This window comes from Coregonus clupeaformis, chromosome 30 (genome assembly GCF_020615455.1).
Source record: "Coregonus clupeaformis isolate EN_2021a chromosome 30, ASM2061545v1, whole genome shotgun sequence".
Taxonomy (NCBI): Eukaryota; Metazoa; Chordata; class Actinopteri; order Salmoniformes; family Salmonidae; genus Coregonus; species Coregonus clupeaformis.
The window spans coordinates 38723733-38739388 of NC_059221.1; the positions used below are offsets into that span (position 1 = coordinate 38723733).

Here is a 15656-nt window from a genome sequence, read left to right on the forward strand (position 1 = left end):
ACAGGGACGGAGGGGTTGAGAGATGGACGGAGGGGTAGACAGAGGGACGAAGGGGTTGAGAGAGGGAGGGAGGGGTAGAGACAGGGATGGAGGGAGGGGTTGAGAGAGGGATGGAGGGGTAGAGAGAGGGAGAGAGGGAGGGAGGGGTTGAGAGAGGGACGGAGGGAGGGGTTGAGAGAGGGATGGAGGGGTAGAGAGAGGGAGGGAGGGAGGGGTTGAGAGAGAGATGGAGGGGTAGAGCGGGAGGGAGGGGTTGAGAGAGGGAGGGGAAGAGAGGGAGAGATGGTTGAGAGAGGGAGGGAGGGGTTGAGAGAGGGAGGGGAAGAGAGGGAGAGATGGTTGAGAGAGGGAGGGAGGGGTTGAGAGAGGGAGGGGAAGAGAGGGAGAGATGGTTGAGAGAGGGAGGGAGGGGTTGAGAGAGGGATGGATGGAGGAATGCCACTAACGTAGAAGACGAGGGAATCTTCTCCTCCAACATCCTGGAGAACAAGGAAGTAGAGTGACGATGAGCGTCAGTCAGTTAATCAATCAGTCAGATTGACAGTAAGTCAGTCAGTTAATCAATCAGTCAGATTGACAGTAAATCAGTCAGTTAATCAATCAGTCAGATTGACAGTAAGTCAGTCAGTTAATTAATCAGTCAGATTGACAGTAAGTCAGTCAGTTAATGAATCAGTCAGATTGACAGTTAATCAGTCAGTTAATCAATCAGTCAGATTGACAGTAAGTCAGTCAGTTAATCAATCAGTCAGATTGACAGTAAATCAGTCAGTTAATCAATCAGTCAGATTGACAGTAAATCAGTCAGTTAATTAATCAGTCAGATTGACAGTAAGTCAGTCAGTTAATGAATCAGTCAGATTGACAGTTAATCAGTCAATTAGAAAATCCGTCAGATTGACAGTAAATCAGTCAGTTAATCAATCAGTCAGATTGACAGTTAATCAGTCAGTTAATCAATCAGTCAGATTGACAGTTAATCAGTCAGTTAATCAATCAGTCAGATTGACAGTAAGTCAGTCAGTGTAGCTCAGTGTAGCTCAGTGTAGTTCAGTGCCAGGTCAGTCTAGCTCAGTGCCAGGTCAGTGTAGCTCAGTGCCAGGTCAGTCTAGCTCAGTGCCAGGTCAGTGTAGCTCAGTGCCAGGTCATTGTAGCTCAGTGCCAGGTCAGTGTAGCTCAGTGTAGCTCAGTGCCAGGTCAGTGTAGCTCAGTGCCAGGTCAGTGTAGCTCAGTGTAGCTAAGTGCCAGGTCAGTGTAGCTCAGTCCCAGGTCAGTGTAGCTCAGTGCCAGGTCATTGTAGCTCAGTGTAGCTCAGTGCCAGTTCAGTGTAGCTCAGTCCCAGGTCAGTGTAGCTCAGTGCCAGGTCATTGTAGCTCAGTGTAGCTCAGTGCCAGGTCAGTGTAGCTCAGTGTAGCTCAGTGCCAGGTCAGTGTAGCTCAGTGCCAGGTCAGTGTAGCTCAGTTCCAGGTCAGTGTAGCTCAGTGCCAGGTCAGTGTAGTTCAGTGCCAGGTCAGTGTAGCTCAGTGTAGCTCAGTGCCAGGTCAGTGTATCTCAGTGCCAGGTTAGTGTAGCTCAGTGCCAGGTCAGTGTAGCTCAGTGCCAGGTCAGTGTAGCTCAGTGTAGCTCAGTGCCAGGTCAGTGTAGCTCAGTGCCAGGTCAGTGTAGCTCAGTGTAGCTCAGTGCCAGGTCAGTGTAGTTCAGTGCCAGGTCAGTGTAGCTCAGTGTAGCTCAGTGCCAGGTCAGTGTATCTCAGTGCCAGGTCAGTGTAGCTCAGTGCCAGGTCAGTGTAGCTCAGTGCCAGGTCAGTGTAGCTCAGTGTAGCTCAGTGCCAGGTCAGTGTAGCTCAGTGCCAGGTCAGTGTAGCTCAGTGCCAGGTCAGTGTAGCTCAGTGTAGCTCAGTGCCAGGTCAGTGTAGCTCAGTGCCAGGTCAGTGTAGCTCTGTGTAGCTCAGTGCCAGGTCAGTGTAGCTCCATGTAGCTCAGTGCCAGGTCAGTGTAGCTCAGTTCCAGGTCAGTGTAGCTCAGTGCCAGGTCAGTGTAGTTCAGTGCCAGGTCAGTGTAGCTCAGTGTAGCTCAGTGCCAGGTCAGTGTATCTCAGTGCCAGGTTAGTGTAGCTCAGTGCCAGGTCAGTGTAGCTCAGTGCCAGGTCAGTGTAGCTCAGTGTAGCTCAGTGCCAGGTCAGTGTAGCTCAGTGCCAGGTCAGTGTAGCTCAGTGTAGCTCAGTGCCAGGTCAGTGTAGTTCAGTGCCAGGTCAGTGTAGCTCAGTGTAGCTCAGTGCCAGGTCAGTGTATCTCAGTGCCAGGTCAGTGTAGCTCAGTGCCAGGTCAGTGTAGCTCAGTGCCAGGTCAGTGTAGCTCAGTGTAGCTCAGTGCCAGGTCAGTGTAGCTCAGTGCCAGGTCAGTGTAGCTCAGTGCCAGGTCAGTGTAGCTCAGTGTAGCTCAGTGCCAGGTCAGTGTAGCTCAGTGCCAGGTCAGTGTAGCTCTGTGTAGCTCAGTGCCAGGTCAGTGTAGCTCCATGTAGCTCAATGCCAGGTCAGTGTAGCTCCGTGTAGCTCAGTGCCAGGTCAATGTACCTCCGTGTAGCTCAATGCCAGGTCAGTGTAGCTCCGTGTAGCTCAATGCCAGGTCAGTGTAGCTCTGTGTAGCTCAGTGCCAGGTTATTGGTCAAGGTGCCAGGTCAGTGTAGCTCAGTGCCAGGTCAGTGTAGCTCAGTGCCAGGTCAGTGTAGCTCAGTGTAGCTCAGTGCCAGGTCAGTGTAGCTCAGTGCCAGGTCAGTGTAGCTCAGTGTAGCTCAGTGCCAGGTCAGTGTAGCTCAGTGCCAGGTCAGTGTAGCTCAGTGCCAGGTCAGTGTAGCTCTGTGTAGCTCAGTGCCAGGTCAGTGTAGCTCCATGTAGCTCAATGCCAGGTCAGTGTAGCTCCGTGTAGCTCAGTGCCAGGTCAATGTACCTCCGTGTAGCTCAATGCCAGGTCAGTGTAGCTCCGTGTAGCTCAATGCCAGGTCAGTGTAGCTCCGTGTAGCTCAGTGCCAGGTTATTGGTCAAGGTGCCAGGTCAGTGTAGCTCAGTGCCAGGTCAGTGTAGCTCAGTGCCAGGTCAGTGTAGCTCAGTGTAGCTCAGTGCCAGGTCAGTGTAGCTCAGTGCCAGGTCAGTGTAGCTCAGTGTAGCTCAGTGCCAGGTCAGTGTAGCTCAGTGCCAGGTCAGTGTAGCTCAGTGCCAGGTCAGTGTAGCTCAGTGCCAGGTCAGTGTAGCTCTGTGTAGCTCAGTGCCAGGTCAGTGTAGCTCCGTGTAGCTCAATGCCAGGTCAGTGTAGCTCCGTGTAGCTCAGTGCCAGGTCAGTGTAGCTCCGTGTAGCTCAGTGCCAGGTCAGTGTAGCTCCGTGTAGCTCAATGCCAGGTCAGTGTAGCTCCGTGTAGCTCAATGCCAGGTCAGTGTAGCTCCGTGTAGCTCAATGACAGGTTATTGGTCAAGGTGCTAAGATGGCAGAAGCCCCAGTTGGGCACTTAGCAGAGGTCATGAAGAAACTGGAAGTTTGAGGATTTATTCTCCTACTGGGGCTTTATTTTCTTATTTAAATAGTGTACAATACAATTCACAAAATACAATATTGAGTAGGCTATAATTTGTATTTGTGATCAAATCAACTCAAATCAGTTCAATGACTTGGTTTGAAGTTACTTAAAGTGATTTGGCCACAAATTATAGCCTACTCAATATTGTATTTTGTGAATTGTATTGTACGCTATTTAAATAAGAAAATAAATATATCAAGCCAAGCAAATCTCGTTATTTACCGTGAGGGAATCTTAACCCTTATTAATCTGTGTTCCCCTCAGCTCTGGAGCTGCTGAAGGAAGCCATTGGCAAAGCTGGCTACACTGAGAAGATCGTGATCGGCATGGACGTGGCTGCCTCCGAGTTCTACAAGGACGGGAAGTACGACCTGGACTTCAAGTCACCTGACGACCCCAGCCGTTACATCACCCCAGACCAGCTGGGAGACCTCTACAAGAGCTTCGTCAAAGATTACCCAGGTCTGTTCGATTCCCACGGGGGGCCAGTATGACATTTTTTTTTTTTATAATGTATGCACTCACTAACTGTAAGTCGCTCTGGATAAGAGCGTCTGCTAAATTACTAAAATGTAAAATGTAAAAAATGTTGATGCTTTCCAAACGGTACCCTATTGCCTATATAGTGCACTACTTTTGTCCAGGGCCCCCATCACCAAGGGGGATAGGTTGCCTGGAGTCGGCAGTGCCATTACCACTAGATGAAGGATGATTATACTGATCCTCATTATATTGAATCCCCAATGGCACCCTATTCCCTATATAGCACTACTACTACCCACAGGGCTCTGGTTAATAGTAGTGCACTATGTAGGGAATAGGGTGCCATTTGGACCTGACTTCTGCTACCCGTTAGAGGCCAGAGCCTCGTGGATCTCCAGGGGACATCTCCAGCCACACCTACTGTAACGCTACTGTAGCCTACAACGAGCTTTGTTTTGGCTCTGATGTATGGGAACCTAAAGTAAATCAGTTGAACAATGTATTTTGTAATTGCAGTCAATTAGGGCTTTAGAGTTGCGTCACTCTTTCTCACCCCTTCTTCTGTCTTTAGCAACGTGCTCAAACAGCTAACCCATTACAACCGTTCTCCTCTGTCTTCTACAGTGGTGTCCATTGAGGATCCCTTCGACCAGGATGACTGGGCTGCATGGTCCAAGTTCACGGCTGAGACCAGCATCCAGGTGGTGGGTGATGATCTGACCGTCACCAACCCCAAGCGCATCGCCAGGGGTGTGGCCGACAAGGCCTGCAACTGCCTGCTGCTCAAGGTCAACCAGATCGGCTCCGTCACAGAGTCCCTGCAGGCGTGAGTAACTGTCCCACACACAGTCGGCCATTTTGGTTCAGACTGGCTCCATCACTGAGTGGAGGGTCACTCCACTGGCAGCCATTTTGTTGCCATTGTTTCAGACAGTGCTGAAGGTAGGGAGACTGATGAAAGGGGAAAATGTAATGGATGTTAGTGTGGACCTCGGTGCCAAACACATATGGGGACATTGTGTGTATCAGTGGAGACTGCTAAGGAGAGGACGGCTCATAATAATGTCCGGAACGCAGCAGATGGAATGGCATCAAACACCTGGACACCATGGAAACCATGTGTTTGATGTGTTTGATACCATTCCACTGATTCCACTCCAGCCATTACCACGAGCCCCGTCCTCCCCGATGAAGGCGCCACGCCAGCCTCCTGTGATGTGTATGTGTACGTTTCTGTACTAGCTAATGAATGTGTTCGCTGTTTCCTACGTAGATGCAAGATGGCCCAGACCAACGGCTGGGGGGTGATGGTCAGCCATCGCTCTGGAGAGACTGAGGACACCTTCATCGCTGACCTGGTCGTTGGTCTCTGCACTGGACAGGTAGGATACACCTTCTCATCAGATAACAGATTACATTTATCTTATTAGGCAGATATTACTACTGGTGTGACTGGTATGTTGTGTTCCAGATAACTTAAATAACTGATATGTGGTGTTCCAGTTAACTTAAATAACTAATATGTTGTGTTCCAGTGAACTTAAATAACTGATATGTTGTGTTCCAGTTAACTTAAATAACTAATATGTTGTGTTCCAGTGAACTTAAATAACTAATATGTTGTGTTCCAGTGAACTTAAATAACGAATATGTTGTGTTCCAGTGAACTTAAATAACTAATATGTGGTGTTCCAGTGAACTTAAATAACTGATATGTTGTGTTCCAGTTAACTTAAATAACTAATATGTTGTGTTCCAGTGAACTTAAATAACTGATATGTTGTGTTCCAGATAACTTAAATAACTAATATGTTGTGTTCCAGTGAACTTAAATAACTGATATGTTGTGTTCCAGATAACTTAAATAACGAATATGTTGTGTTCCAGTGAACTTAAATAACTGATATGTTGTGTTCCAGATAACTTAAATAACGAATATGTTGTGTTCCAGTGAACTTAAATAACGAATATGTTATGTTCCAGTGAACTTAAATAACTGATATGTTGTGTTCCAGTGAACTTAAATAACTGATATGTTGTGTTCCAGATAACTTAAATAACTGATATGATGCGGTATGCTGTGTTCCAGATAATTGAAATAACTGATATGATGCGGTATGCTGTGTTCCAGATAACTGAAATAACTGATAGGATGCGGTATGCTGTGTTCCAGATAACTGAAATAACTGATAGGATGTGGTGTGCTGTGTTCCAGATAACTGAAATAACTGATAGGATGTGGTGTGCTGTGTTCCAGATAATTGAAATAACTGATATGATGCGGTATGCTGTGTTCCAGATAACTGAAATAACTGATATGATGCGGTGTGCTGTGTTCCAGTGAACTTAAATAACTGATATGATGCGGTGTGCTGTGTTCCAGATAACTGAAATAACTGATATGATGCGGTGTGCTGTGTTCCAGTGAACTTAAATAACTGATATGATGTGGTGTGCTGTGTGTCCTTCTCCAGATCAAGACCGGTGCCCCGTGCAGGTCTGAGCGTCTAGCTAAGTACAACCAGCTGCTCAGGTGAGCTCCGTCTTTAAACTCTTAACTCAGCTGTATAAAATATTGTCACTAGTAATATCATATGTCATATGTTCTTCATTAGATATATCCTTTGATGTAAAGGTTTGGCCCAAATAGAGAGCAATAGTAATGGCGTCTTTTTTTTAGGCGCTAACTCCGCCATGGATCGTTGGTCAAACCTATGGGGAAATGGGGCGTTTTTGGATAAACACCGAAAATAAGGTCTGTGGTAAACACAGGCTTTAGGAGATCTTATATGTTTTGTTCTATGAGATCATCTTGTCACACTCTGGCTCCAAGGACTGTGTGTTAGAGCCAGGGTGTATTTCATTTGGTGGTGTTGGGTTGGGTGAGTTTCATTTGTTTGTGGTTTTGGTGATTGGTTAATGACTCCCAATCGGAGGTAACGAGTGTCAGCTGTCGGCTCGTTATCTCTGATTGGGAGCCATATATTCTGTGTGTTTTCTCCTGTGTTTTGTGGGTTATTGTTCCAAGTTCAGTGTATTGTTACGTTAGGACTTCACTATCGTCATTTGTTGTTTTGTCGTGGTTGCTTTATTAATAAAGTCATCATGTTCACTCCACGCGCTGCGTATTGGTCCGCTCCTTCCGACGATCGTGACAGAATAACCCACCATAAAGGAACCAAGCAGCGCGTCCAGGAACAAAGGGTCTGGACATGGAAGGAACTGGTGGAAGGTAAAGGGTCCTGGACTTGGGAGGAGATCCTAGACGGTATGGATCGCCGACCATGGAACGAGACGGTGGAGAGGCGACGGCGAGAGGAGCAACGGCATCAGCAGGGCCATCATCGTCGGAAGGACGAGAGGCAACCCCAAGAAATTTTTTGGGGGGCACATGGCTTGGGCGACGGAGCAGCAGGAGGCTGCCACAAGGCAGAGTCAGAGGGCTGCCAGGTTAAGGGGCTGACGGAGGCAGAGAAGGGACGGATTCAGTGGGCTACCAGGTCAAGGGGGCTACTGGGTAAAGCAGGGAAGGAAGGTGTTGAGGCACGGCGTGAGGTACTGGGGTGTGTAACCAGTTCGGTCCGGCCCGTTCCTAGTCCCGAGGTGCAGCCAGTAGTGTGTGTTCCCGTGCACGGTACGGCCTGTTCCGGTCCCTCGCACTAAGTGTAAGGTGCGCGTCGCCAGCCCGGTTCGGCCTGTTCCTGCCATACGCACCAGGTATGCGGTGCGCGTCGCCAGCTCAGCCCGGCCTGTTCCTACTCCACGCACCAGGGATACGGTGCGCTCGCCAGCCCAGCCCGGCCTGTTCCTACTCCACGCACCAGGGATACGGTGCGCTTCGCCAGCCCAGCCCGGCCTGTTCCTACTCCACGCACCAGGGATACGGTGCGCCGCCAGCCCGGCCCGGCCTGTTCCGGCCACTCGCACCAGGGATACGGTGCGCGTCGCCAGCCCCGCCCGGCCTGTTCCTGCTCTCCGCACTAGGCGTGAGGTGAGTCCCCAGGGTCCAGCATGCCCTGTTCCGGCTCCCCGCACTAGGCGTTATGGGAGTCCCCAGGGTCCAGCATGCCCTGTTCCGACTCCCCGCACTAGCCCCTGAGATGCGTGGCCTCAGCCCGGTACCTCCAGTTCCGGCACCACGCATCAGGCCTACGGTGCGTCCCCAGGGCCAAGCATGCCCTGTTGCTGCTTCCCGCACTAGCCCTGAGATGCGTGTCCTCAGCCCGGTACCTCCAGTTCCGGCACCACGCATCAGGCCTACGGTGCGTCCCCAGGGTCCAGCATGCCCTGTTGCTTCTCCCCGCACTAGCCCTGAGATGCGTGTCCTCAGCCCGGTACCTCCTGTTCCGGCACCACGCACCAGGCCTACGATGCGCCTCAGACGGCCAGAGTCTGCCGTCTGCCCAACGGGGCCTGAACTGTCCGTCTGCCCAACGCCGTCTGAACTGCCCGTCTGCCCAACGCCGTCAGAGCCTTCCGCCAGACAGGATCAGCCAGAGCCGTCTGCCAGACAGGATCAGCCAGAGCCTTCCGCCAGACAGGATCAGCCAGAGCCTTCCGCCAGACAGGATCAGCCAGAGCCTTCTGCCAGACAGGATCAGCCAGAGCCTTCTGCCAGACAGGATCAGCCAGAGCCTTCTGCCAGACAGGATCAGCCAGAGCCTTCTGCCAGACAGGATCAGCCAGATCCGTCAGTCGGCCATGAGCAGCCAGATCCGTCAGCCAGCCGCGAGCAGCCAGATCCGTCAGCCAGCCACGAGCAGCCAGATCCGTCAGCCAGCCATGAGCCAGCCAGCCAGGATCCGCCATTTAGTCAGGTGCTGCCCCTTAGCTCGGTGTTGCTCCTTATCCTGGTGCTGTCCCTTATCCTGGTGCTGTCCCTTAGCCTGGTACTGCCCTTTAGTCCGGTACTGCCCCTTAGTCCGGTACTGCCCCGTAGTCCGGTACTGCCCCTTAGTCCGATGCTGCCCTTAGTCCGGTGTTGCCCCTTAGTCCAGGTGGGGTTAGTTGGAGGGTGGTCATTGGGAGGAGGCTACCGAAGCAGGTTGTGACTGCGGTGGGGTGGGGATCACGACCGGGGCCAGAGCCGCCACCGGGGACAGACGCCCACCCAGACCCTCCCTAGACTGTATGCTGGTGCGCCCGGAGTGCGCACCTTTAGGGGGTACTGTCACACTCTGGCTCCAAGGACTGTGTGTTAGAGCCAGGGTGTATTTCATTTGGTGGTGTTGGGGTTGGGTGAGTTTCATTTGTTTGTGGTTTTGGTGATTGGTTAATGACTCCCAATCGGAGGTAACGAGTGTCAGCTGTCGGCTCGTTATCTCTGATTGGGAGCCATATATTCTGTGTGTTTTCTCCTGTGTTTTGTGGGTTATTGTTCCAAGTTCAGTGTATTGTTACGTTAGGACTTCACTATCGTCATTTGTTGTTTTGTCGTGGTTGCTTTATTAATAAAGTCATCATGTTCACTCCACGCGCTGCGTATTGGTCCGCTCCTTCCGACGATCGTGACACATCTTCATCAGCTAACGTCACTTTTGATGAATTTTGAAGCGTTTATGTATTTTTAATAATTAATAAAGGTCATGTTAACTGACCGATATTATCTCATAGAACAAAACTTGTAAGATCTCCTAAGCCTGTGTTAACCTCAGACCTTATTTTTGACGTTCATCCCAAAACCCAATTCTTTCCCCATTCATTTTTCCCCATAGGAATGGCTAAACGAACCAGAGGTAACTCATTTCTGGTTTTTAGGACTACAAGCTGGCGAGCTCTATATCGCTCATCTTAATGTACCATTATCAAGGATAATAGTGAGCTATTTTAGTACTTCAACTGTTGAAACATCCAGCCAAATTGACTGTCTGACTACCTTCCGTAGGATTGAGGAGGAGCTTGGAGACAAAGCTGTCTTCGCTGGCCAGAACTTCAGGCATCCAATCTAAGGAGGTTCAACTTCTCCTTGGGTCTTCGTGTTTTCATCCTGCATAAGTACAGTAACCCCCAGCACATAAAGCCACACTAGGTCTCTACGCACTGCCCTGTCCAGAGGAAGGAATATGGAGTGGCATTGAAATGTAACCCCCAAGGTCCAAGGCTGTGGTTCCGTTAGCACGTTAGGAAACTCTAATCTAACTTCTACTGCACTGACCATAATGCACCACCACCGACCCAACCTCTAGGACTTCTGAATAGTTAGTCCTGTTTGTGTCAGTGTAACCTTATCGTGTGATGAGAGATCTTTGTGTCAGTGTAACCTTATCGTGTGATGAGAGATCTTTGTGTCAGTGTAACCTTATCGTGTGATGAGAGATCTTTCTTTCGCTTCTTGTGAGTTGTAGTGATTCTTGGTTGTCTCCTAATGAGGATTATTATTCTAGTGGAGAGCTACTGTAAGTTTAGCACTGTGCTGTTATTGGGCAGGACAGACAGTACTGTATGTGCAATGTGTCGCCTCTGAAGAGAAGTCCTAGTGTTGCTACTGTAAGCGTTGGCAGAATTACCGGAAATAAACCTTTGAAACAGACAAGGGATGTCATTCTGCCTTTCTGTGTGCTTTCTTGTTATAATATCATCTGGAAGTTTCTGGATCACAAAATGCAGAGACACTGAAATCATCCTAGAAACATAGACCATAGACCAGAGTCATATTTCTTTGTGTGACGAGTACTGAGGATACGAAGAGGCAGGACGCAGACATCTAACAATGTAAAGGTTTACTTAAACACTGAGCAAGAGAACAACAACGTGTGAGTACACGACAAGACACTAACAATCACACACAACACAACACTGAACAGTCCTGGGCTATATAGGGGTGGTGATGAGATGAGGTGCAGGTGCGCTGGAGGTGATCAGGGTGCGTTGGGTTTCCATTCCGGTGTTGCCGAGGTGGTGCGCTCAGACCGGTGGCTCAGTAGACCGGCGAATCAGAGCGCCGGAGGGGAGCAACGGGAGGAGACGTGACACTTTGCCTTTGCATCACTGCATCAAAATTACTTTTTTTAACTCAAAAGGTGTCAAAAGGTGTCAAGCTGTTTTCCATCTAAACCTGCTAAATGAAAGTGCTTTTAACCTGAGGCGTGTTTATAAGCGAGAGAACAGACCTGAGGCCTGTTTATAAGTGAGAGAACAGGTATAATGGTTTTAATTGGGAGAACAGACCTGAGGCCTGTTTATAAGTGAGAGAACAGGTATAATGGTTTTAATTGGGAGAACAGACCTGAGGCCTGTTTATAAGTGAGAGAACAGGTATAATGGTTTTAATTGGGAGAACAGACCTGAGGCCTGTTTATAAGTGAGAGAACAGGTATAATGGTTTTAATTGGGAGAACAGACCTGAGGCCTGTTTATAAGTGAGAGAACAGGTATAATGGTTTTAATTGGGAGAACAGACCTGAGGCCTGTTTATAAGTGAGAGAACAGGTATAATGGTTTTAATTGGGAGAACAGACCTGAGGCCTGTTTATAAGTGAGAGAACAGGTATAATGGTTTTAATTGGGAGAACAGACCTGAGGCCTGTTTATAAGTGAGAGAACAGGTATAATGGTTTTAATTGGGAGAACAGACCTGAGGTCTGTTTATAAGTGGCTCTTCTGTGAAGTCCCTAGCTATCTATGTTGTGATGTAATTGGAACTGCCAGTGAGCGGCGGTAACAGGAGCCTGCGGTAAGAGGGACGGGGACGCCATTTCTGGATGCACTGGCTCCCCTTGCAGGGCCTGTGAGTTACAGACCTGGGTTTAAATACTATTTTGAAATCTTTCAAATACGTTGAGCGTTTCCTGTAGTCTGCCTGGATTACCAGATGGTGGGGGTTTGACGTTTTGAGACTATTCTAGTGGTTCGATGATAAAGTATTTGAAATTATTTCAAATACTGTTGAATCCAGGTCTGACTGAGCCCTGCCAAGATGGATGTTCAGTCAGCAGCATTAGTACAGTACAGTACAGTACAGGGCTGCTGGAAGTTCATTCCTTTGGGGAAATGCATAGACCTGGCTGCCACCATTGATTAGCTGTATACATGTCATTATCCTTAATACATTGCATTTTAGTCATTTAGCAGACACTCTTATCCAGAGTAACTTACAGTTAGTGAGTGCATACATTATTTATTTTTCATACTGGCCCCCCATGGGAATCGAACCCACAGCCCTGGCGTTGCTAACGACATGCTCTACCAACATCCCTGCTGGCCATTCCCTGGACCAATTGTGCGCTACCCCATGGGTCTCCCGGTCGCGGCCGGCTACAACAGAGCCCGGATTCGAACCAGGATCTCTAGTGGCACAGCTAGCACCGCGATGCAGGGCCTTAGACCACTGCGCCACTCGAGAGGATGATCATATACAGCAAGAGGCAAACTGTTTATAATTCTGGTTTTAGGAGCAGTGAAAATAAACCAAGTATACATACATCTACTATACAGGACCAGTCGAGGCTCATAATAATGGTCGGAACGCAGCAGATGGAATGGCATCACCTGGAAACCATGTATTTGACGTATTTGAAAGCATTCCACTGATTCCACTCCAGTCATTAGCACGAGCCCATTCTCCCCAGTGAAGGTGCAGCCAACCTCCTGTGATGCAGGTACTGCTACCACAGTATCATAGTGAAGGAGTGAAATCAACTACATTTCAGTAAGGAAATGGGTCTTAATGATGTGTTTTGCCAGACAGATTTGATTCAGGGGACAGAAAATCTGTCGAAAATCTGTGGGCACTGACCTTGAGAGCTGCACTTCAATCTATTTTCTTTGAGTCATACGCCACCTGGTGGTTACTGCTGTGAAGCACCACTACGCTCCTACCACTGAGTCAAATAAGATGTTAACGCTAGAGGTCTCTCTTTATCATACCTTAGATTGTTCTTTGATTACAGCATACAGTAACGTGTAATGGACCGTTATAAAATATGTCATATCAAATCTTACATATGACTTGGCACAAAATGTTGCACGACATTTTGATACATCACTGATCCAGGTTACTTTGTTCATTTTATGTAACCAATACAAACACATCATTATGTAACTTCATAATGCCTAACGACAGAGATCGAAATTAAAAAAGTGAAACATTGTTTTCGAAGTCAGACAGGCAGACAGCGATGCTTAAACTAACCCCCGCTGTACCAAACTAAATGCTAGGCTGAAAGCAAGCGGAAATAATGTGCAATTTGAGATAAAAGACAGCAACATAAACATGATATTCTTATGGAGGCGCAGTGATCATTTTCAGATAGAACTGTTAGCTGCGACGTCCAATACGACACACTGCTCGTCCAATCAGCATCCAGGATCCAAACGAACAGTTTTAAATAAGGCCAAGTTATTAGTTAGTGTGGACACGAGCAGGGTGTACAAGCTTTTGTTGAAGGGCTTTATAATGATTTCATTTGTTAAACCATGTCTGCTTTACTGCATTCTGAAACAAATATACCAATGAAAGCTGTGACCGCTGAAGTAATACATGTGTTGTACCTTGTGTATTGTTAATGAAGCTCACAGCGTCTTGATTTATCGGTTAATAAAACACACCCTAAGTAACAACAAAGTTAGTATTCTGTACTGACCAATGATTTACACAGAGTATACAAAACATTAAGAACACCTGCTCTTTCCATGACATACTGACGAAAGCCAGGTGAAAGCTATGATCCATTATTGATGTCACTTGTTCAATCAGTGTAGATGAAGGGGATGGGGACCGGTTAAATAATCATTTTTAAGCCTTGAGACATGGATTGTGTATGTGTGCCATTCAGAGGGTGAATGGGCAAGATACAATATTTAAGTGCCTTTGAATGGGGTATGATAGTAGGTGCCAGGCGCACCGGTTGAAGTGTGTCAAGATTTGCAACGCTGCTGGGTTCTTCACGCTCAACAGTTTCCCGTGTGTATCAAGAGTGGTCCACCACCCAAAGGACATCCAGCCAACTTGACACAACTGTGGGAAGCATTGGAGTCAACATGGGCCAGCATCCCTGTGGAACGCTTTCAATACCTTGTCAAGTCCATGCCTCAACGAATTGAGGCTCTTCTGAGGGCAAAAAGGGGTACAACTCAATATTAGGAAGGTGTTCCTAATGTTTTATACACTCAGTGTATAATACATAATTGGTACTGATACATCACATTCTTGGAATTTCCCATTTCTTCTACAGTAGATGGCGGCAATTCACCAGTAGATGGAATGCCCGATCTCCACATCCAAAGATGAAGAAGAGGGGGTGTCATGCTTGGTGTTGCTTTTCCCCATTCTGTGTCTCTTTAGCTAACTGAAGAGAAAATACCCCGACACCGATTACTCCCTCAGTAATCCATACTCCATCATTTTATGACAGAATTATCAAACGTGGTCAGTTGCGTTTTTATTAATAGTCCCCCCAGTGGCTCGTGGCTGCCTAGCTAGGCTAGCTACTCCCCTGTGTAGCAGCACTTGGCTGGCTAGCTAGCTGTCTGAGCTATTGTTTGTTGTTGTTGCAGTCAAATCTCAAACAAATCACAGATGGTGTAAAACAAGCCCTCCAAGGTAAGTGTTGGAATAGCTGTTGCTGTCTAAGTTATACTCCTGCTTTGATGTTCACGAATAAAAAGGGGGCGTGATGGCAAATCAAATAAGTAACGTTATCTTGCTAGCTTATGTAGCTAACTAGCTATTTGTATCTTTAGTTGTATCACGAATTATCTTGATGGGTCATTGGGTCGTTGGTGTGGTGATGACAACGAAATGTCACCAAGCTAACGTTAGCTAATAGCAGCTAACTAGCTTGCTAGTTAGTTAGCAATCAAAGCCTTAGGTTTTGTTGACAGTTATTGCCTTTGTCTTCGAGATCATCTGAGGATACTATGGTATTATCACAGTGGCAATTAGCTATCACACCCACAATATATAAACTCTAAGTTAGTCAGCTGTAGCTAGCTAGCTAACGTTGCTAAATCACCTCCACCAGAGACAGGCTAACGTTAGCAAGTGTTCGCTAGCTAGGTAACTAGCTAACCAGATACACTGCACCTGCCAATAGTTAGCTAGCAAGCCAGCTAGCTATGCTAACTAACATAGCTACCTAGCTAGCTAGCCAGCTACCCAGAAAAATAATCGTAAGAAGTAACGTTAGCAAGCAAGATAACGTTAGTTATTCAAAGCAGATTGCTACATTTGAAAGGTTGGTTTGACTAGCTGGCCAAATTTTTAAGATAAGCTCGCTTTCTAACTTGAGCTAATTAGCTAGCTGTTAACTAGCTATGTAACAATGACAGAACTGTCAAGGATATTGCTATGTTGTAGCTTCTAGACAAGTCTCTTTCACTAGCAAACTTTTAGCGAAATCTGTGATTTTTGTAAATTCAGATTTAGGGTAATCATTAAAAAACACCTTTATTTTAGGATAAGAGTTGCCTGGTTGGTACCTTATCTCTACCTAGCCAATACATTGTTTATTGTTTGGCCCCAAAAGCAAACAATGAGTGTAGCTAGCTAGCGAACGTTACAAAGAAAAGTAATCAAAACCTAGCCTATTCTATGTCAATGCTTTGTGCTGTTTGTCCTCTGAATGTTGCCACAACAAGCAGTTGGCAAGTTTGTTGTGAAAAGTGATT

At 47.5% G+C, this 15656-nt stretch overlaps 2 protein-coding genes across 4 annotated transcripts in view; both read left to right on the forward strand.

The window, feature by feature from the left end:
* Positions 1-10590, forward strand: part of LOC121546155 (alpha-enolase) — a 34566-nt gene extending 23976 nt beyond the window's left edge. For both annotated transcript variants that reach the window (XM_041857203.2, XM_041857202.2), the window contains exons 8-12: positions 3831-4028; positions 4674-4875; positions 5323-5431; positions 6524-6582; positions 9934-10590. In XM_041857203.2, coding sequence (XP_041713137.1) covers positions 3831-4028; positions 4674-4875; positions 5323-5431; positions 6524-6582; positions 9934-9997 — 632 coding nt within the window. In that variant the 3' untranslated portion in view covers positions 9998-10590. The remainder of the gene's footprint in view (positions 1-3830; positions 4029-4673; positions 4876-5322; positions 5432-6523; positions 6583-9933) is intronic.
* A 3713-nt stretch (positions 10591-14303) lies between these two features.
* Positions 14304-15656, forward strand: part of LOC121546156 (arginine-glutamic acid dipeptide repeats protein-like) — a 339630-nt gene continuing 338277 nt past the window's right edge. For both annotated transcript variants that reach the window (XM_045209565.1, XM_045209566.1), the window contains exon 1: positions 14304-14589. The gene's annotated coding sequence lies outside the window, so the exon portion shown is untranslated. The remainder of the gene's footprint in view (positions 14590-15656) is intronic.